Below are 20,798 nucleotides of genomic sequence, written 5' to 3'. Positions count from 1 at the left end.
TCGTTCAACCGGCGAGGCCGGGTGAGAACAAACTTGCATAAAAAGTGAAGGTGACCGGCGGTGATTCATGGGGGCTGATGCCCTCGTTGTCTGGCATTCGGTTTATAGAGGACGGAGGTGGAGCAAGAGGTGGAGGGTCCTTGCAACAGACTCGTCCAAGTGGCGCTCGCTCGACTCGGCCCGGCCCGGCCCGGTCTAGCTCTTTGTTTTTCGTGGGTCGAAACCACGCTCTAATCCGCTCTGTCTATCGTATCTCGTAATCCTATCGAAAGAAACTTTTTCTTGTCTAACATGGCGAGGTTCCAAGACTGCTTCAAACTTATTCCAAGCGAAATAGAAACAAACAATCGTATTTTTACGGCAAGACTGGAACAACGAAAGAAGCTATAATATCGAACCCTACGTTACATGGACATGTACTTTGAACTCTGAAATATTTCGTAAGAGGCGCAAGTGAAAAGAGAATCGAAAGAAGTAAAGACGTATTACGACGTTGAGAATGGAGCATCGCTCGCGAAGCGCTCAGTGTCGCCGCGCGACGCAATCTAATCGCGCGTACGTCGTACGGCAAACGCTGCGTGGTCTCGGTGCCGACGCGGCCAAAAGATCTGACGCGGTGCACCTACCAGCGCATCGAGTGGGGGTGAGCACGACACGGCGCGGAGGGGAATGGTCGCGGCACTCTGACGCAGAACCGCCTGGCACTGTGTGCGGACCAGCCGGTAGTGGGGAGTGCACATAAACCGAGCATAAACCAGGCATAAACTTCCCCCGGCGGGTGGACCTGTGCTTCTCCCCACCAAAAACCTCGTCACTACCACGGTCGTAGCGCAACGCCGGTAGACACGATCACGTACACACCGACACACGTGACCGCGTCAGCCTTCTCGCATCAAACTCGAAGCCAGACGACATTGGGGCCAAGACGGCAGTCGCAAGTCGCGAGTCTCACGCAGCGTGTAGTCAGTCTGCAGGCCGACACCGTAGCGATCGGACGTGTGTTTCTGCGCGCAACACACATTGTGCTATCTCGTCTCAAGTAATTGGACGATTAGTAAGGGGGCTGACACTAACACGTAGCTCCTTGTCACCTGCTCGCCAACAGTTCAAGTTCATCGTGTTCATCGCTAAGCAAGATCGGTCCATTGGTTTCGCGTCCTTTGTCCGAAATCTACGTACATTCACGCTTTCACGCGAAAACACGATCAGTGCTCTCGTTAGTTTTTCGACGTGTGCCTTCGTTTCTCCTTTCCATCGGCGAAACAGAAGGAAATTAAACGATATACTGGAAGTTTGCCACATCGTAGACACGCTACGAACACATTTTGGTTCTCTCCGTATTTTTTAGTACTCTGCATCTCCGTTTTGTGTGATATAAATATACGACACGATTACCGTCCACTCTCGAGGGATTCGCTTGGATTTACCCGTGGAAGAGGGAAAACGGTTCGATCGCAAGCCGCGATAGCAGACGTTATTATGACGGTGATTCTCGTTACGTTGGTTCGACGAACGGGATACTTTACGCTCAGCCAGTGACTATCTCGGTGTTTCGCGGATAAACTTTACACGTACGACCGTTTACCAATCGACGAGTGCAGCGCACCGTCTGTTTTCATCGATCTAGAGGAGGCAAAGTGGATCGCTCTTCTGTCGTTCGATCGTGCTCGTCAGAATCTTTCAAAATTGGTGAGTACTCCAAACGACATATGTTACAAACTTTACACCGATTTTTCCTATCCGTTCGTGCGTCCTTTTCCCCGTTTCCTTCGACAACGATGCTTCGAGAGAACACAGGTGCGATCACATCAAATCGACATCACGAATCCCTTGTTTTTCCCGAAACGGAAACGAATACTTATGATTACGCTCGAGGCGGCCTTGTAATAATTTGTAGAATAGAACGTTATCTGCTGGCAACTTGTCACGCGCCAGGACTTTGTACTAAACCCGTCGGAAATAACTATCGCGAATACGTGCTTCGATCGAGTGCAACCGATTCCCAATTTCGAGAAACAGAATTGCCCTCCGAATAATTACCAATGATAAATCCTCGTTATTTCTGCTATATCGAAAGTGAACTTTCGACGAGTACGTGACAGACGGGTGTTTTTCAAATCGATGAAAACGGCAAAACGTACGCTCGATGAATCGATCGAGAATCACGATTATCGATTCCAGCCTCTGATATTTGCCAAACGACCCTGAATGCTCGGAGCCTCTGACCTTCAAAAGTAATTCGGTTGACGCAACGTCTGACTGCAATTCGCGGGCGCAATAAACTCGTGCACTCATTGTTTTTGTTCCAATCAGCTTCGCGTATCTTATCGCGTTATCAACGCCTGAATCATTAGCTCGCTCCTTGAACATTGATCGTTGTATTCAACGCGAATAAGAAAATAGAAGAAAAGCATTGCACGCTTGTTTTCAAAGCAAATTCAGTATGGAATTATTTTATGATCGAGCATCGTGACGGATTAGGACGTTTCGATGGACGGACGAGGCAACGCGAGCGGCGAGTGAAGCGAGGAAAGGCTGCGCTTACGAAAGTCTCGTGCAACGCGTGAGCAACGCGGCAGCGGTCGTTGCGTCATTCGTGACGAAGCGAGGAGGACTTTGATCCTTATCTCTCCTCAACACGGAGAATACAACATACAACCGGACGGTATTGCCGCTGGTTTCCCAAACGAATTTTCCACGGGACGTATTCGCCGTGAAAATATTCTAACTCTAATACGTGGAATTGAAAAAATGGATATTCCTACTAGCCGAACAAATTAAAAAAAAAAAAAAGAGAGAAATAATCGAGGAAAATGTGGGAAAGTTAAAAGGAACAAAGTTAGAATAGTTTTGTAGATTTCTAGTGATTTCCAAAGGGGTCGTTGTCGCTTCGAAGAGCATTCGACCGATCAGGATCCTCGTTCGAAACGGGAACTGTTCAACCAGCCCCCATTCTCGATCGTGTTTTGCGCTCTGTATATCCCCCCATCCTCGATCGATCCCACTACTCTTCTCTTGCTACTACCGCCGCGCCGCCACCTTCTCTCTATCGCAGCCGAAGTGGGCCACGGCCTAATTTGCAAAACTCTCAACCTCGTCGTAGCGTAAAGCGTGTGTGCAACAAGGCAACGAGCTTCATGGACTTGGAGCGAAGGGCACCACGTGTACGTACGATACCAAGATAAGCTGGCTGATTTCTGCTTGGTCAAACGCGAGCAGGTTAAAAACGGTCACGAACATCGCGGCAAGGGATGGCAGTGGCAACTAACAGTGATTAACGATAAAGTAACGAAAGTCCTGTTCGATCGTCGAAATTTTCCCGTTTGAAGATCTTGCAAGTTATTCCATGGATCATACAGCTAAAAGGATTCGAAATTAGACGCTGCACCGTTATCGGTGAATATCGACAGTGCAGATTGTCAATGTTATCGCGAAGGTATTGATAAGTAGAGATTATCCGGAAATAGAAATTACAAAGTATATCTGAGTTCTAATGCGCGAACATATGTTTAAACACGTATGAACTGCAACTTTTGTTGCAACCGATCGCACGATTATCCATTACAAGTTAAAAATACTCGAAAGTGTACGTTGCACATTATTACACATACTTGCGTTATGAATAATCGTATCATCGTCGGCAAACTTATTTATTAATAATTTATTTATCCGCTATTGTTTCGATCCTTCGAATTCATTTATCGCGAATCACGTTTCAAGATGACGCAATCGAGCGGAATCCAGGGCTAATTATCATTCATAGGTATACGTGGATTCGCGATTCGTCGTCCAAGGTTGTGCTTTGTGCTGCATCAAATATCCAAAGCATATCGCAATGATGAAATATCGAATGATATTGACAAAGTCAGTCAGCAGGGACTTAGCGGATTCGCATTGTGTACGGTTCGTTATCTCAAACGGTCGATCTAGATTGTTTGGTGTCACATCAATCCGGATTAGCGGTATCTACCGTTCGCGGAAATGCATGACGCGGAGGTATTATATTCGCGTGCATAGAGGTGCGCGAACGCAGTACCACGGTATACATAGCCGGCTACGAATCGTCAAGAAGTATGTATGTATTTGCTTCTCGATACGGTTTCTTTGGTGTAGATACGTGTAGAGTTTGATATATTACATCTATACTCTTGTGCTCGTGCGTGTGTTAAGTAGCGGCCGTCTCAGATATTGCGGATTGTGCATTGCGTCATCGGACGTTCATCGATCACATTGAGTTCGAAAGAAATTTTCATAACGTGCACTGTGATAACTGTTTCTGAGTTTTATATCGGATTAAACGAGCGGATAATGATAATTTTATTTTTATACGTTTTCGTTGCTTCGCTCATAAAATCTACAATACGGCACCAAAATAGAAAGAAGTTATAAATTAAGTCATCGAGGACCGGCGTCGTTTGATATGCAAAATTTCATTTCTTGTAACTCAAAGTAATAAGCCCCGGCGGACGATTTTACATATTAATTTTCGTTTTTATTTCGATGTTTAGAATTGATCTTCCGAAGACCTTTAACTCGCTGTATACTTTTTTAGGCTCCCTGTTTCGGCCACTGATCCTACGATCTCGCTATATCACGTTCGTAGATACTATACGTTTCGCGTAATTATGAATCGTCGGAAACGCGTTCGCCGATTTCTAAAAAGGAACAGCAAGATCGTCGAGATGCTTGTGATGGAGCCTAATTGACCGATTGGCGTGATCGAGCTCGCGATTTATCAATCATATTAGGAAATATCAGGCTCCGTTGTTCCCGATGACCTTTTCGCGTTTCTGTTATGCAACGAAGGTGAATGGTCTAGCATAACACGGCGTGCACGTGTAGGAGTCACGTGGCGGCAGAGCACAACCGTAGAGAGAACAGCAACGATAGAGAGAGAAGCCGCGCACTAGGCTAGAACCGGCGCGCGCGAATTGCGCGAGCATTTCTATACCATGCACCGCGGCCAGTTGCATCACACACCGCGTGTTATTTCTTAAGCCGGTCTCGCATTGTTTATCAGTCGAAACGCCCACTCGGCCGCTCTCCTATCGCGTGCTTTCCCGTCCAGTTTGATCGGGATGCATCCATAAAATACATCGTCGATGATCCAAGCAACTTAGTACACGGAACGTGTACTAACGAACGTCGTCTATTCGTCATTGGTATCCGTTCCACGTGTTCGTTACGTAACCGCACGCGCCGTTCGGTAGGGAAAACGTATTCGCGGACGGGCAACACGTTACCTCAGGTCACGTGTAACCGGACGAGAAACGCGATCAACCGACGATGCTCACGTGGAACGTGCAAAAATTCAGATAAGCCAAACAATTACGATACAACGACATGGAGTAATTACTCTTTGTACTTTGTCTCTTTGTCGTCGCGTTTGTTTTTATCGACGTCACTGATTTCCCTATTGTTTGTAAGTCCTGATAACGAAGAAAATTATCGTCGTGCGTGCCTGAAAAGGGCCATGGAATTATCATTGACGAAAATAGCCGCAATGGGGAGATTCAAGATTAAGCGTATCGTCAAAAGTAAAGTAGAATCAACAGTGAAATAATACGCGTTACATGGATTGTACATACAGAACGTCTAGGAAATAATAAGACAATTGGATGATTTCATCTAGTGAATATAATTTCACGAATAAGGAAGCCCGATTTCCGCTGCATGATTATTTAATAAATTCGAAGCAAACTCTATTCAGAAATAAATGAGCTGACTTATCGAATCGATCAACGTCTGCGCGCTAACTTTCAGTTCGTTGCTCGTTTATCTAATTATCGTATAATTTCTCAGACTTCTGTAAAATCACGTTGCGTATACTAACCTACTGTTCGTCTCTAGATTACAGAATTATACATACGTAGCATCTGTAATTTTTTCTCCAAATGTGTTACGCGTGAGACACTTTTGTGTAACCGTTTCGTTTAACTGTACTTAACGAAGTGCTCGAAAATCGAACAGGATACGCGGAGTAACGTATCGGGGCGTGAACAATGATGAAAACACGAGGGAGCAAAAGACAGAAGAAAGAACAAGGAGAGGCAAAACAGAGTGCCAATGCGTGTCGCGTGTTGCTTTTTTTCGTTTTTCAGTTGGCGGTCGCGTTATCGCGGACCAATTGCATAATAAGCGGGAAACGAAATCGGAGACCGGTTCGAAATGCCTGTGTCGGTCCGATAACGGTATCAACGGTCGGCTGTTACGTGAGCGCTGACCGCAATCGTAACACGCACAGCCGAGCCGTATCGAGTGGCTAGCATTGTGCACGTGCCTTTATGTACTGTACTTAAAGTTCGACGTACTCCGAGAACTATTTCAGGCCCGCGCGCGTTTCTATCCCCGCATTTTTGGAACGCTCGCTCTTCTCCTCCGTATCGTCGTTCCCCTCTGTGTTTCTTATTTAAATACCGCAAACCTATACGGCCTTTTTTAACCGCTAAAAACGTCCGGCGAAAAGAAATTTCTTGTAACCTTCGACGATATCGCTCGACCATCATTTTCAATCGAATAACGACAACCGTATAGCATATGCTAATCGATGACATAAGCATCCCGAGAGCAACTTCTAGCTCTGCCTACTAGCACCTTTATATGATCGTCCAAAGGCTTCCGGTGTTATCTATTCCAGCAGATTCTTGGTCGATAAGCGAGACCGATTGAACGAATGGATTTGAAATAGGCCTACGCTCAAATATTACGTAACGATAACATAGTGCGGAACGTGTCTACAACTGTAAATCGACTATATCTATTACGTTATCATTACGTTAGAGAGACTCCTCTCGGTAGAAGGAACGGTGGAAGGAACGACATACGAGAAACGCGGCGATCGACACGTCGTTGAACACGAGGAATTTGATAACTAGCGTGTCCAGTTTCAGGGTAATGGGACAGATAACGGTCGTGTCCTTAAGACGCTGATAAAAAAGCGAGGAACAAGGTTGTGTCGGGCTACCGAGGCAACTTGAAAATCCAAACGGATAGAGAATTTACGAACGAAGAAAAGTGAGAAGGATGGTTAGTAAAGAGGGCGTGTTATAGTCGGTTCATTACGCGCATCGCCACTGCGGTACGGAAAACAACGTGCTTTGGTTAGTCGTTACGTAACTGTGCGTCATGTGGCCGAGTCGAGACGATTTGGAGCAACCAGAAGAAAAGGACGCGGGAACAATGCGTGCCTCGTTGTTCCTCGAAGAACGATAACCGTGTTTCGCACATCTCTACGTAAATCTCGGAGGAACAAAAACTTTCGAATTGTAAATTCGAGTTTGAATTTTCCCTTGCACAATCGTATAATCGTAACATTTGTGTTATCGATCATCGGCTCGATCAGATGACGGATCAATGTCGAATCATATTTTCGCGTTAGATCCGCCGTACGATAGGTTCGTGAAATATCGCACGAATAAATTTCTACGAAGAGCCAGGACGATCGTTCATGTCCGTTCATTGCAGTCGTACGCCGCGTTCCCTGAAAAGCTGGTGTCAGAAGAAAAACAAATAGCATAGCTAGTTGGCATCGGGTCAACGGATTCGTCCCTCGTCATTCGCAATTTACAATTTGACTGTATATACGAGATTATTAACGAAACCGAGTATACTAGCGCCATTTAGACGTGATTTAATTGGATCAGTTGCTTCCTCTTATGTTTTCTTCTGTCAACGAGAAGAAAATTTCCGCGCTACGCAACCAACGAAACGGCAGAAAAACGACGAACTCGATGAATACGTATATCCGGGGAAAACAATAAGAAACTGGAAGAATGGCCAGAAATATTTCCATCGAGGAGAGTGGAATCGAATTTTCTCGTATGCGAAGAAGAAAGCCATCAACGGCTTATATTTGGTCGAAAACGAAACTGATGTTCGACGGCCACGTGCGCCGCTTGGCACCATTGCGCAACGAATGTGACGATTCTACACGTGTATATACGCGTGACGGCGAAACCCGTGTCTCCGACACGCATAATCTTCCCTCCGCTTCGGAAGAATTAGTCAGATACTCGTGATTGCCGAGTAACCGGCTTCTCCGCTGTGACCAGAAGATAGGCCAGATAAATCCTCGTAGAAGAATGCAAACAACTAATTGATAAAACATTTAACGATATTATCTTCCCAACCAAGCTCTCTATTCCTCTCTATTTATAGCGTTATCAACGCAGCGGTCGAATAGTACCACGTATGGGACTCGATAATCCTCGATGGCTAGTAAAACACTTCACGCTGTCTTATATATCCATTTTATGTTCATCGATCAAAAATAAAATACCTGCAAATCAAGAAAAAGATAAACAGGAAATTATACAACTGCGTCGCAAGATCATTCATCGCAACCGCAGCCGGTTGACCAAGTCATTGCGCGTTATTAATAGCGTTGCGGCAAACAGCGCGCGTTGTACAATATTTATGAATTTTCCATCGAGTCGAATTACTTTTGAGATCGAATCGAATTCATAACGGAAACCCTTTGCCCCGTTCGTAACATTTCCTCGTAAAAACCCGCGCATACGTGTCGTACATGCATCAGTGTTTGTCTGTACGTATATGTATACTTGTCCATGTAGCGTGTTTGTTTAAATTGCGTCACTAGTTACTGGGCTAGTGTCACATCGCGCAACAGACCGATACGAGTCGATCGATGCACGTGACATACGCAGATCGATCCAATTACGATTCATAATTCAAGAATCGAGCCGTGAATTCAGCGTATAATTTTTGCTGTGCAGCAGACGAGTGATTCACGCGTGTTCACTTAATGCTTTTAAGCAGAAGGTGAAACGTGATTCGCGCAACACGCGCAACACGTGTGCATCGCTCATGTCGCGTGGTTCGTTAGTTGCGCTGCGTCGCCTGGATTGTGCATCGCTCGAATAGACTCGCGAATTTTTTGGTTACCATAGTTCGAGTCGTATCGCATGTTCGTGGCTATACGTTCGTGGGTATACGATAGACTATTAAGACATTTGATACATGCGAAAGACACGTCCACGTTGTCTATAACGGAACAATTTTGTCGTTCTGGAGCGTCACGGAAATGTTACTACTGTTCTGAGGAAACGTGATTACCGGGAAACGTGGGCTGCGGGAAGGGGCAATAGCGTTTAACGCGACTCACGCCGGTCGGATCAATTCCAACGCTTGCCCAATACTACGTAATTATTTCGTGTGTGCGTAACGCGCGCCAAGGGTTCGCTATTATTATCTCCATGGAGAAATATTGACCCCGAACATAGAACGAAAGCTACCCACACAATCCTACCGTTCATCGATACGGCCATAGCGTTATACGACGTTTGCGCAACCGAATATGTACGAGTTTCGCTACGTTCGCGTTCTCGCGTTTATAATTACCGTGTGCCCAGCAAAGCGCGCGACTTTTCCCATTTTTATCGTTCGTTCGAGGGAAATTGTGTTCTCGCGATCGTTAACGTTGCAAAATTATCCCAATCGCGGTTCTAGGGCCGTTCAATAATTTCACGTTCCGAACACAAGTCTCTCCCCCTCTATTATCCTCTAGCTCTAGCACTAACGAATCGTTCGCCAGCGTTTACGAGGGGCCGTAAAGTTTTAGGGCGGGCAGCGTGCCGCGCGTGTTCGTTACTCCCGATAAATTTTCCAGTTTCACGAGAAAGGGGCGACAACCTCGTCCCTCTGTGCTACGTTCCTGGTATGTGCGCGCACGTGCGTGCGCGTTCGCTTGTATTTCCATACACAGGACCGCGTCACGTCACGCGTACGCCAGCTCCTCGGGCTCCCGTTAGTGCACGCTAATATACACATAAAGAAACATGTAATGGCTAAATATGACTCACCGAGAACGTGTCGTATATCCGTGCCGAGTGATTCGGTTCCTCGAAGTATGTATATATCCAGAGGCAAAGCAGAGATAGTCGATTACTGCTAATCCAAACGGAGAAGAAATTTCCTTCCTCGCCTGTAATGAATCAAAATTAAGTACCTATGTTAAGTTAAGGCCAATTTACAGTGTTTCACTTTGAGGAACACGGCGGATCGATGCTGCTTTCATGCGAAGCGCTGTAAATTCCGCTTTATACGGTGAGACTTTCGTTACGGAACATAGTCGGTCGGTCATGCGGCGGAATTGAGCGAAATTAAAAAGATACACGAGACGGAAGTGCACGTGAAGTCGGTTTCCAGACACCGAAATAACGCGTTCCGTGGACTCGTGTTACGTAGACGGAAAATTCGGTGATTCAATGGAAGCTATTTGTAATCGCTTCAAGAAATTGTGTGTATATCGGTAGGAAGAACGCTTAAGTTGGCGTGCACCGCGTCTACGTGCATTTCGTCACGACAGAAATTTTATGTGGGCGATGTTTTCTATTCTAACAAAAATCGTCGAATCGATAGAACTAGCTGCGACGATGTGAGTCACGCGAGCTCGCGTATACGTAACTTCACGAGTGAAATTCCAGGTGATTGCTCAATTTCGAGCGGGCTTCGTGTCTCGGTTATACACCTCTTGGCGTTGCAACGAAAATTAAATGCACATTTATCCAACTCGATACCCTATCGTTTTGAATCCCCTTACTGAAGAGTCGGTCGTCAAGGTTCCTACAGGAATACATATTCTCTACTGAAGTCTAATTATCTAATCTGTAGTCGAATAAACGATTACTAATTTTTCGGGAATCATTTCCTGTTCCTTGTTTCTACGAATAATATCTGCTTATTACAGTGGGAAATAATATCATATCACAGCACGTATGTCCTGTTATGAATTAACGAGAAAATTGAGTTTTTGGAAAATATTCACATTCAGGGAATTATACTGCGGAGGAGCATTCGGTAACAAGAACTCCGACAATAATAAGAAAATCATTACATAGGCATAAATAAGAATTCTGAGAACGACAGGTTTAAGTGGAACGAAGTTGAACTACAAAGTTGCCGATGTGAAAATGTAACGTGATACGCGCGAACCATAGACGACCGACTTATACGCGACCACTATAGCGTATCGAGGTCTCTACGCGTCTTCCTTTTAAATCCTTGTCACTGCCTTCTAGCGAGCAACGATAAAAGATCGTGCACAGATGGTAACGCAAAAATTGTAATTTCCTGCATGATGAAACGTCGATATTGGTCGTCTGTTTCCCAGAAGCGTCGAGTGGTGCAGTCTCTGACTAACCGTGACGCAGTCTGCACGGAGCTAACTTAAGGCAGAAGATACATAATCGATAGATGGAAGGACGCATGACAGATCGTAAAATTGCGTCTGTGCGAGGTCATGGAGGCACGTTTCTCGACCAGAAGTACATGATTAGAAGAGATCCACGTATACGTTGACATATTTACCGGGATAGCGAGGGGCTTCCACGATATAAGCGGCTGACATTCACTTCTAACAAGCGCGTATAGCACGTGGATAGAGGAAACGCACGCGTACACGATGCAACGAGATCCTTACGTAACTCTCTGCCGCGTGCTTCAACGGTTAATTCACAAGCTTACCGTTTCGGTTCTTCTTACTCTTTTCTAAGCGCACGAACGTGCCATCTCGTTTCCTCCCGTTGCATCACGAGTTCGATACCCTAATCTACTCGAGACGCGTATTCTGTTTCCCATTAGGGTTAAACCAATACGAAGTATTAATAAAAGCCCCTTAAAAAATTAATTAGGCGAGAGAATAAATATGTCTATACCTATACAATGATCCTAGCATCTTTAGAAAATGGCTAAAGAGATCTCCCGTTTTCCTTAAATTGTTTCGCGAGAGCTATGGCGCTTTTAATAATCATATTACGTGTTAAGACATGAAGTATAAGGGAAAGTAATTCTTCTAGTTGATAGGTGGATGGAAATTGTAAAGAAGCATGAAAAACGGTAGAAACGTGAATAATTGAAAAAAAGCACGATGATACCTACCTATTTATAGTCATGCTTGACAGAAGACAGTGCCAGAGGAAGTGTACGCTGGTTTATTCCTTCTCCACACAATAAACACACACACCATAAACAAAATTTCACTCGAGGCGTTTCCCGTACACGAAATATAAACGTCTCGAACAATTATTCGAGCACAGAATATCTTTCTTCGAATCTTTTTATCGGAGAGTCACTATGGTACGCTCGCTGTTAGAAACGACGCGTCTTCGATTATCGAAATTTCCCCGCGTATCCCGATCTTGAAATTTCGATTATCGAAAGATACGTGCGCTGCGGTAGCTGCGCGTTACATGGAACGCTCTGAGCGGGAGATTTCAAACCGTTTGTTTCTTTTGAAAATAAACTAATTCGTTAATTCCAAATACAAATATTTAAACTTATATTCGAATGTAAATATTCGAAACGTAATTCGTATAGGAAATAAAATGTAACGTTAGTATCTCATGAAATGACATTGATGCGTGTTCTCGTAAGGCATAATCGTTCAAGGAAGGAGACGTATTTCCGTTTAACTAAAGCACGAAAGCGCATATTTACGTAGTTGTAAAAGCCAAACATCGTTTTCGTAGTATAAATACCGAAGGTTGGGTAAATAAGTATTTCCACGATGCAACCCGTAAACGGCCGATGGCACGTGGCAAGTATCGCACAGCCACACGTGCTTCCTTACATAACTATCACTCGGATTAATGCTCACACGTTTTCCAACGATAGACACGACACGAAAATAATTTTCGATCATCCCAAAAACAAATTATTTTTAATTGCTCCGAGTTGTATGTAGGTCATTGTATAAATAGGTGGCTATAAAAGTTCGATAATTGAATAGACTCGATCGCTGTTCGTAGGTCATGCATTATCACGGAAGACAGTTTTATTTTCCTCCCGATAGATTACACCAAGTTATTAAATCAAATGTTATCGTTTTCCGACATTTATATCGCGTCCAATTAACACGTTATGAGAATCGGTCGCGTAATACTCGAGCACATGATGACCGATTTGCGGAAATGATCGCACAAGCACTTACATAATTGTGCCGCATGCCCGGGGCGAAGCTCAAGCGTATGTCATCGTTACATCTCGAGCGTTCTAATATCGTAAACATTGCGCGAACTTCGCCATTCGTCGCGACAATGGCGCGACCGAAGGGGTCTCGCGTATCGTCGCGTCAAATATTTTCCTACATACCATATCTTAGAAACGATTAAAGATAAATTACATTCGAATTTCTTTCGAGCCTAGAAAATTCAAACGCACCATGAAAATAGGAAATAAAATGTATGAATAAAATCAAAACACAAATACCGATTCCACATTACGTGCTCGAAATAACAAATCGTTTGACTAAGATCGAATCACTATGCACCGACAAACGCGATCGTTTCGTTTTGATAGTTGAAAACTAATTTCGAGAAAGGGGCGACAAATTTCTATTGGTCGACTGGCAACGGTGGCGGGTTCGTTGACATCTTCGACCTTGGGGAATAGCCCGACCTTACCCAAGGCTATTTTGCGACTTGTGCTCGGCGTTGCCCGGACCGGTATTGTTGGCAGTACGTGCACGTCCCTCGATCTCTCGGAATTCTTCACCTTTGTCCGCTCCGTACTCTCTCGTATAACGGTCACGGAAGTTTACGAGAGGAGATACTCTCCCTGTTGTTGAGCATGATCTCCTGTCGCCACACCCACGCCTACTCAACAAAACGATCGTCCTCGAGGGCCCAAAATACGCGGTGTATCTGCTGCACGCTGCTGGCATCGGGAATCGCTATACAAACGATTTAACGCGCTCACCGTACAAACACGGCGTTAAGGCAATGATCTTCGATGCACGCTCACGGAATACAAATGCTTTCTTGATGTATACAGAGTATGCACCTTAAACGTACACTTAACGGCGCGTGACTATGCTACTTGGCAACCGTTCTCTCACCTCCGGAATTTTTCTCTAGTATTTGCTTTCGTAGATGAGAAATACTGTAACGGGCTGCAGTATACATATGTATAACACATTTGCTTTGTATTAGGTTAACTTTGTCAACAGTACGATATTACAGTAAAGTTTAGAGTTAATTATGCTTTATTCAAATTGTTCGCTGTACTAATTAGCCTAAATAAGGATAAGTTACGTTCGTTCCCTAGGCGCGTGATGCAGGTGATTAGCTAGATGAATGAACAATCGTTCCAAGAAATTGGATTTTTCATCGAAACGTTGTTTCGAGTTGTTTCAAATATGACGATCGATTCTTCATAAGTGTGCGTCATTGAATTAACCAGCAGTTTGATTAGAATTCTAACATACAGTCTGTTACAATTATTACGCGCTATGTCACGGGAAAGGAATGATCACATTGAGTGACATGGCGAATCGCGGTCGATCGAATTGAAGTCTCTGCGATACGAATCCGGAAAGGCAGGCCGTGTACGATCGGTATGGATCGTAATCTGAAACACCGTGTGTAATCAACGATCGCGACAAAAAGTGACGGCATAGGAGGTCAGCTATCTGTAGAAATCTCTCGACATTGTTTTTCTTCTTCCTGATTCCGTATCGCGCGACCTTCTTTCGTAATGTCCGTCACTCGACTGTTGCGTGACAGTATCGCACAAGGACTACATTTCGTACGTGGCTAGGATCGCAAATGCGTTCGCTACACCACGGATTTGCGTCACTTTGGATTAATAAACGTTTCACTGAGAAGCTGAAAGGACCTTGCGTCCGAAAGAGGCGAACATGGCGTTCGAATAACACTGTTACAACGTATTTACTATTTTTCTAGTATTTACGAGTGACGAAAGTGGAATACGAGAAACGCTGAATCACAACAAACAAACAATTGTTAAATGTAAATATACTCGCATTCTGATCTATTTGTATCTTACGTGACTAGGTTGCCTTGTCACTAAGCTGCGCTTTTCGTCATCGCGATCGTTTGGCACGCAGCGCTACATCACCGCCGTTAATAAACTCGTCCCGTGTGTTGACTCGGAAATCGTTCTCCTTGCTATCTGACACTTTAACCACCGACGTAATATACGATCTTATTAATTCTGCCAGATTAGTTCGCACGCGTTCGACGCCAAACTGTATTCATATTGTTGCAAACGCATCGTCTCTATCCCGACCTGTCTTATCTAATTTGCAATTTGTTTTTCCTTCGCAGATGTACTAAGAAGACAAATTATGGTGGCAGAAATTGTCGCCCGCCAGAGTGGATCGCCTATCAATGGTGAGACCGCGTGTTTGAACAGCAATATGCCGGCCACCCACACAATGGCGCACGCCGGTCACGGTGTTCATGGTGGACACGATGCCCATGGACCGTTGCCTCCGTTGACGCATCCGGCACATCACGGTGCTCCATTGACTCTGCAACAGCAACAGCAACACCAGCATCAACCGCAGCACCAGCCGCCGCCGCCGCAGCAGCAACCTCCGCAACATCATCACCATCATCAGCCGCAGCAGCAACAGACGCAGCAGCAGCAGCCGCCGCACCACCACCACGACGCCCAACAGGTGACACACCCAGAAAATTTCCCTCCGAACTTCGACATCAGAAAAGAGCTATTTTCCCAGCGCAAGCAACGGGAGTTCATTCCGGACAACAAGAAGGACGACAGCTACTGGGACCGCAGGAGACGCAACAACGAGGCAGCCAAACGGTCCCGAGAGAAAAGGCGTTTCAACGACATGGTACTCGAGCAACGAGTCATGGAGCTGAGCAAGGAAAACCACATCCTGAAGGCGCAACTCGAGGCGATCAGGGATAAGTTCGGTATATGCGGTGAGTCTGTGATCAGCACGGAACACGTGCTCGCGGCTCTACCCGCTGACCCGCCCATCGTCAAAAGGGCGAAATTGCCAGCCTCGGCGGCTCTCCTCTACGCAAGAACACCAAGTCCTGTGCATACTTCGGTGATCCATCAACCGGTCAGTGGTGCACGATCGCCCAGGTCACCTGCGCAGCTGTACGTTCCCGAAACGACCTCGTACCCTGAGACGGAAAGTTTTCAATATCCTTATCCTCATCCGGCGATGCACCTCGACACGACCAGCGCTCTAAACTTATCTCGTGGTCGACGCGCTCAATCGCCGTTTGAATTATCATCCGGCAGCGGAGACGAAGGTCCACAATTGGTGGTCAGCTCGCAGAATCCAGCGGCTAACAACAGTCTACCTCACAAGCTGAGGCACAAATCGCGTATAGGCGACAAAGACGCGGCCAGCGCGTTACTCGCGCTTCAGGGTATCAAACAAGAACCAGGACCCAGAGCATCGCCACCATGGGACAACGAAGGTTCCAGCGACGAGCGTGACTCGGGCATTTCCTTGGGCGCCGAATGGACCGGCCCCAGCGTGTCTACCGTTCCTGAGAGCGAAAGGGAAGTGAAATCGAGGCTGGACCGTCTCGCCTCCGAAGTTGCCTCCCTTCAGTCGATACTCCGCATCGGCAAGCCGACGGAGAGCAGTCTGGTCACGGGACACGCGTTACCCGCAAACGCCACAGTCAATGGACCGTGAAAGAGATCGTCGTATCCTCTTGGTGGCTTTTTTGCAGCGAGCGAGCCAACTGTCCAACGCGTTGCTCCTCGAACTGTACCAGGTTAAGTGCGACGGTGATCAACACGACGGAAATTCCTCATATCGCATCGAACACAATGGAGACAAGAAATAGAAAGTACTACTCGATCGCTGATTACACGCGCACGAACGTTCCAACGAGTGTAGCGATTGTCGTTAGTTGGTAGAAAGAAATAGCGATCAGACGATCGTCGCTTGATCTCGTTATTTCGTCGTAAATCGAAGAACGAGTAAAGAACGACAGAGGAGGCTGATAAGGAATGGAGAGAGACGTACATTCTTAGAACAATCACTACCGGCTTTTGCATTAGCATGTACGTCGGTATCGACCAATATCGCGTGAAACAAATCGCATGGCGTTCTTTATCAATCAGATAACGATTACAGATCGACTAGACGAAGCGTATAAAAAGAACGGTATAGCTGTTTTATTCAGGAGTGGAAAATTATTCGATTTTAATCGGTGGAATGCGAGGATCGGTCGAATCAACTGTCGGGTGCGCTTTTCTGCTTTCGAGTTGCCCCGTTTGCCAAAATGGGACTCCCTCCAATGTCCCGCGGTATCGTAACGATGAGTTAGATGATAAGAAAGATGCGACATCCTAGACTATAAGTAATTTATATTGTAAGACTTTCTTAGAATACTTTCGTTTAATTATTATTATCATTGTTGTCATTAGCAAGTTCATTTGCTGATTCGAAAAGTGCAACGGCTAATCGAGCCGACCGTTTTATTTGCTACTGTGCGCTAAACTCGAGCAACGATTCGAATAACTTGGAGACTCGATATTCGATTCGTATCATATCCTTGACGGTAGAGGAACGATCTCGTTAATACGAAGACCTTCAGATTCGTTTGTATTTATTCTTGCTGAATGAAAATTCCTATTATGTTATATATACGTATCTCGTGATAAAATGTAAAATTATTAGCAAACGACTTTGAAAATCTTCCGATTGACGAGAATCGAATTTCTTCCTGTGAAAAATACGAATTTATTTCCCGATTAATAAATTGGTCGCGCAACCGGCTATCTCACTACCGCCAGTTATCCTTAACGATTTAAGCCTCCACTCCCCTGCATCGTTATCGAGCAAAGCAATAACATCCTTGTATTATCGATTCACGATCTATTCTCTTTCCCAAAAACCGTTCATCGTGTTCGCGTCGACCCATGTTTGCGCGGCGCAACATTGGCCCGAATCCGTGGCAAATTTCTAGGAGGAAAGCAAAGTGTTTATTGGTGTTCGAACGTGTGGCTTCGATTCCAGGTTTATTTGTCTGTCTGACGATTCTTCTGTCGTCCTCGTTCAAATCTCGCATCAACACGTTGCTTAAACGTTGTCTTCTCCTTGAAATTCAACCTTGCAAGTCGATCCGCAAATAACGCCAATTCCCATCCCGTGCAAGTCAATTGCGCCTCGAAAACATCGATCGCTTTTCCAGTACATAGCAGAGAACCTTCATCCTTTTATCGATCGCGCTACCTCATCAACGTTTTTTTCGCATCTTGTCTAAAATCATCTCCTGTCTTCATCTTCTTCTTCTTTCTTCTTCCTCTTCTTTTTTTTTTTTTTTTTTTTTTTTTTTTAAATATACATTCGTTATTAGCGATTAACGTGACCACATATGTATATATGTACGTATAAACGAGCAGGAGTGCGTGTGTACGTTCCAGATTTGTTTTCTATTCGCTGGTGCTTCGTGCAATCGTTAAAAGCAATTTGCACGAGAAGCGAAAGTCGAGCAGAAAACAAGACGCCAACTGGTTGTTTTACGAGTTTTTTTTCCTTATCATTTTTTTCTTTTTTTTTTTTTTTTTTCTATTTTTCCCCTGATCGAAGGAACGATGGATCGCAGGATTTATCGTGTACCGGGAATCACGCGGTATTCAAAGTATTAAGCGAGCCTATAGGTGTTACGTAATGTATACATAGTGCACATATGCAAGGAATATACATATATACATATACATATGATATATACATATATTTTTTTTCTTCAAATTAACGTATTTTTCGATATCGTGAGAGTATAAGACGAATGGTCTCTGTGTGTGTCTGTACGCGTGCATCTATATGTATGCGCGCAACGCTTTGGTGTTGTACATAAAGAAAGAGCGTAACACGATTCTTTATTTGATCTATTACCGCACCGAAGAAATCGTGTCCGCCGGAAAGAAGAGGAAACTGTAGAGAACGCGCGCTAATCGGAGGAATTTTTCTTTTCGAAATTTCTGGCGAACGCCGGAAGCGTCGATCGAACGCACCGTTCATTGTTACGATTCGAACGACGATGAAAATCAAAGCGATAGAGTGCCTCAACGATGGCAACCGATACGTTGTCCCAATGTTTATGTTACTATTTATTAAAGGTAAAGAGAGGAAGATTATTCTCGAATCGTTCGATCTACTCGTTCGTTGACGCCTCCCGCTGTACGTCAGTATGATAAGCCACGAAACGTTAATCCGAAGCTACTACATTGTTAGAAAAAATATACCTTTACTTAACATGAATCGTCTGCTTATACGAAGCCACGTGAAAAATTAGTATTTCAACCAGTGGAAGATAAATGTAGCGTTAAGAATATAAAGAATATAAATTAAGAACATGATACATAATTTCTGGTATTTCTCTGTCAAAAATACTATTTTTACGTGGTTTCGTCTATATAATGGAAAACAAAAATTATTGCTCCAAATTTTTAGGTGAATGAACAATACAGCGTGTTACTTATTTACTATTCGGTTGCGGCGATCGCGCTACTTTCTGTGACGTTTATGATGTCGGAGAAATTATCACGGACTGGAGGCTCAAAATTACGATAGCTCGATCATATTTGAACACATCTCTGAGCAGATCGAACGTGTTATAGGTCTGCGGCATATGCGTGTTTCTTAAGGTTTTCTAAGACACATCACAAGACTGTATTAATCGTAATCGGCGTAATTCGCGGAAGGATCTCGCATCTGTATTCTTCCTCATGCTTCTATGCTCCCCTTTACCCTATTTTCTCTATTTTCACTCGTTTGTATTTTTTATCTTCCTCGCGTGAATTTTCTATATTTTATACGACATGTTTGTATTATTATTGTTGATAATTTTCTGCGAACGATCGCCGACAACGATACTCGATGAATTAGTTTTTCCTTTTTGCTGCCGCCGCTCAAACGTTTCACAGTTTTGCTCAGAGTAAAAGGGAGTCGAGTAGTGAGACGAGTTGTGTAATATTTAATATTTCTTTCATCAATTGTCGAAAAAATGTGCTCATTTATAACGTATCAATGTAAATATAATTTCTTTCTTTTCTTTTCTCTTTTTTCTTAATTCGTTATCGAGATAAATGTAGAACACTCAGACCCAACGACTCGATAGTCGCACACGATGTGCATCGTTTCGCAATTGATTTAATGTAACATACCACGAGTGCCTATAATAACGAAGCTGTATCTTCTATCCCGCAGTCCACATTAAAATTGTAGATTTTTTAACAGCTCGAGGTTAAAAGCACGTTTATTCAGAGAGAGAGAGAGAGAGAGAGAGAGAGTGAATGAGTGAAAGAGAGTGAAAGAAGTCGGTGTTTGGAAAAAATCAGGTATCCGTGTACTTTGTAAATAACGATTGTGTTAATTCGTGATCACGTTAGTGGTCACAGAGAGAATGCCACACAAACCGTACGTATGTGGTGATCGTCGCAAAGTTTTTACTCGCAAATTCCAAATAATCTTTTATCTCATGATTACTTGCCCACGAGAAAACATTACCTTTGAACACAGCGACCACGAATCGATATTTGTACATAATTGCACCTTTCTTCCTTTCTTTTCTTCTTTTGCCAAAAAGCACGCTACTCGTGCCGATGAAACTACGGCGCAAATATCGAAGGCGTTAACGAACATCGGCCGGAGAAGGAACTTCTAACTCACAACATTTCTGAACCATCGTGTCTCCCCTTATATATTTGCACTCTTGAAATAGCTTCTTTGAGGACGTTTCGAATACAGTTCCTATGCAGTTTACAGTATGGTAAAGCGACTTAGAGACTCGGTTGGCCGTTGTCTACGATTAAACATGATTCCAAGTCGAATTTTGATCCTTCTTTCTCCGGCTGTACGGAGATATAAGTATTTAGATCTAAGTGACATATCCACAGCGTGTAGTGTACTTGTATATGAATACCGAAATAAATATTTTCAATGTTTTTGACAATATTTCTGACGACTTCCTTTCTCAGTGCCCCTAATCTTATTAAAATAGCGATTTCAAAGAAACATAACGCATGACACAAAA

At 44.3% G+C, this 20,798-nt stretch overlaps 3 protein-coding genes across 8 annotated transcripts in view; 2 read left to right on the top strand and 1 right to left on the bottom strand.

Annotated features, from left to right (window-relative positions):
* Window positions 1-12,133, bottom strand: part of LOC132906741 (caveolin-3-like) — a 165,073-nt gene extending 152,940 nt beyond the window's left edge. The window contains exon 1 of the mRNA XM_060959209.1: window positions 11,899-12,133. The gene's annotated coding sequence lies outside the window, so the exon portion shown is untranslated. The remainder of the gene's footprint in view (window positions 1-11,898) is intronic.
* LOC132906722 (one cut domain family member 2-like) overlaps window positions 1-20,719 on the top strand; it is a 262,308-nt gene extending 241,589 nt beyond the window's left edge. Inside the window, exon 6 of the mRNA XM_060959162.1 lies at window positions 20,083-20,719. The gene's annotated coding sequence lies outside the window, so the exon portion shown is untranslated. The remainder of the gene's footprint in view (window positions 1-20,082) is intronic.
* On the top strand, window positions 843-20,719 carry LOC132906730 (uncharacterized). Of its 6 annotated transcripts, XM_060959185.1 has the most exons (3): window positions 9,740-9,866; window positions 15,087-15,442; window positions 15,503-20,719. In XM_060959185.1, exons 1-3 carry the CDS (start codon window positions 9,803-9,805, stop codon window positions 16,445-16,447), a joined length of 1,365 nt encoding a protein of 454 aa, XP_060815168.1. In that variant the 5' UTR covers window positions 9,740-9,802; the 3' UTR covers window positions 16,448-20,719. The 6 variants fall into 6 exon arrangements, with proteins under 6 accessions (XP_060815169.1, XP_060815170.1, XP_060815171.1 ...); XM_060959186.1 differs by lacking the exon at window positions 9,740-9,866 and adding an exon at window positions 843-1,689 and having other exon boundaries at window positions 15,087-20,719; XM_060959187.1 differs by lacking the exon at window positions 9,740-9,866 and adding an exon at window positions 4,018-4,071 and having other exon boundaries at window positions 15,087-20,719.
* Window positions 20,720-20,798: the final 79 nt, after the last annotated feature.

This window comes from Bombus pascuorum, chromosome 5 (genome assembly GCF_905332965.1).
Source record: "Bombus pascuorum chromosome 5, iyBomPasc1.1, whole genome shotgun sequence".
Taxonomy (NCBI): Eukaryota; Metazoa; Arthropoda; class Insecta; order Hymenoptera; family Apidae; genus Bombus; species Bombus pascuorum.
The sequence above is the reverse complement of the archived record's forward strand: the minus strand, read 5'-3'. Positions and strand labels throughout refer to the sequence as shown.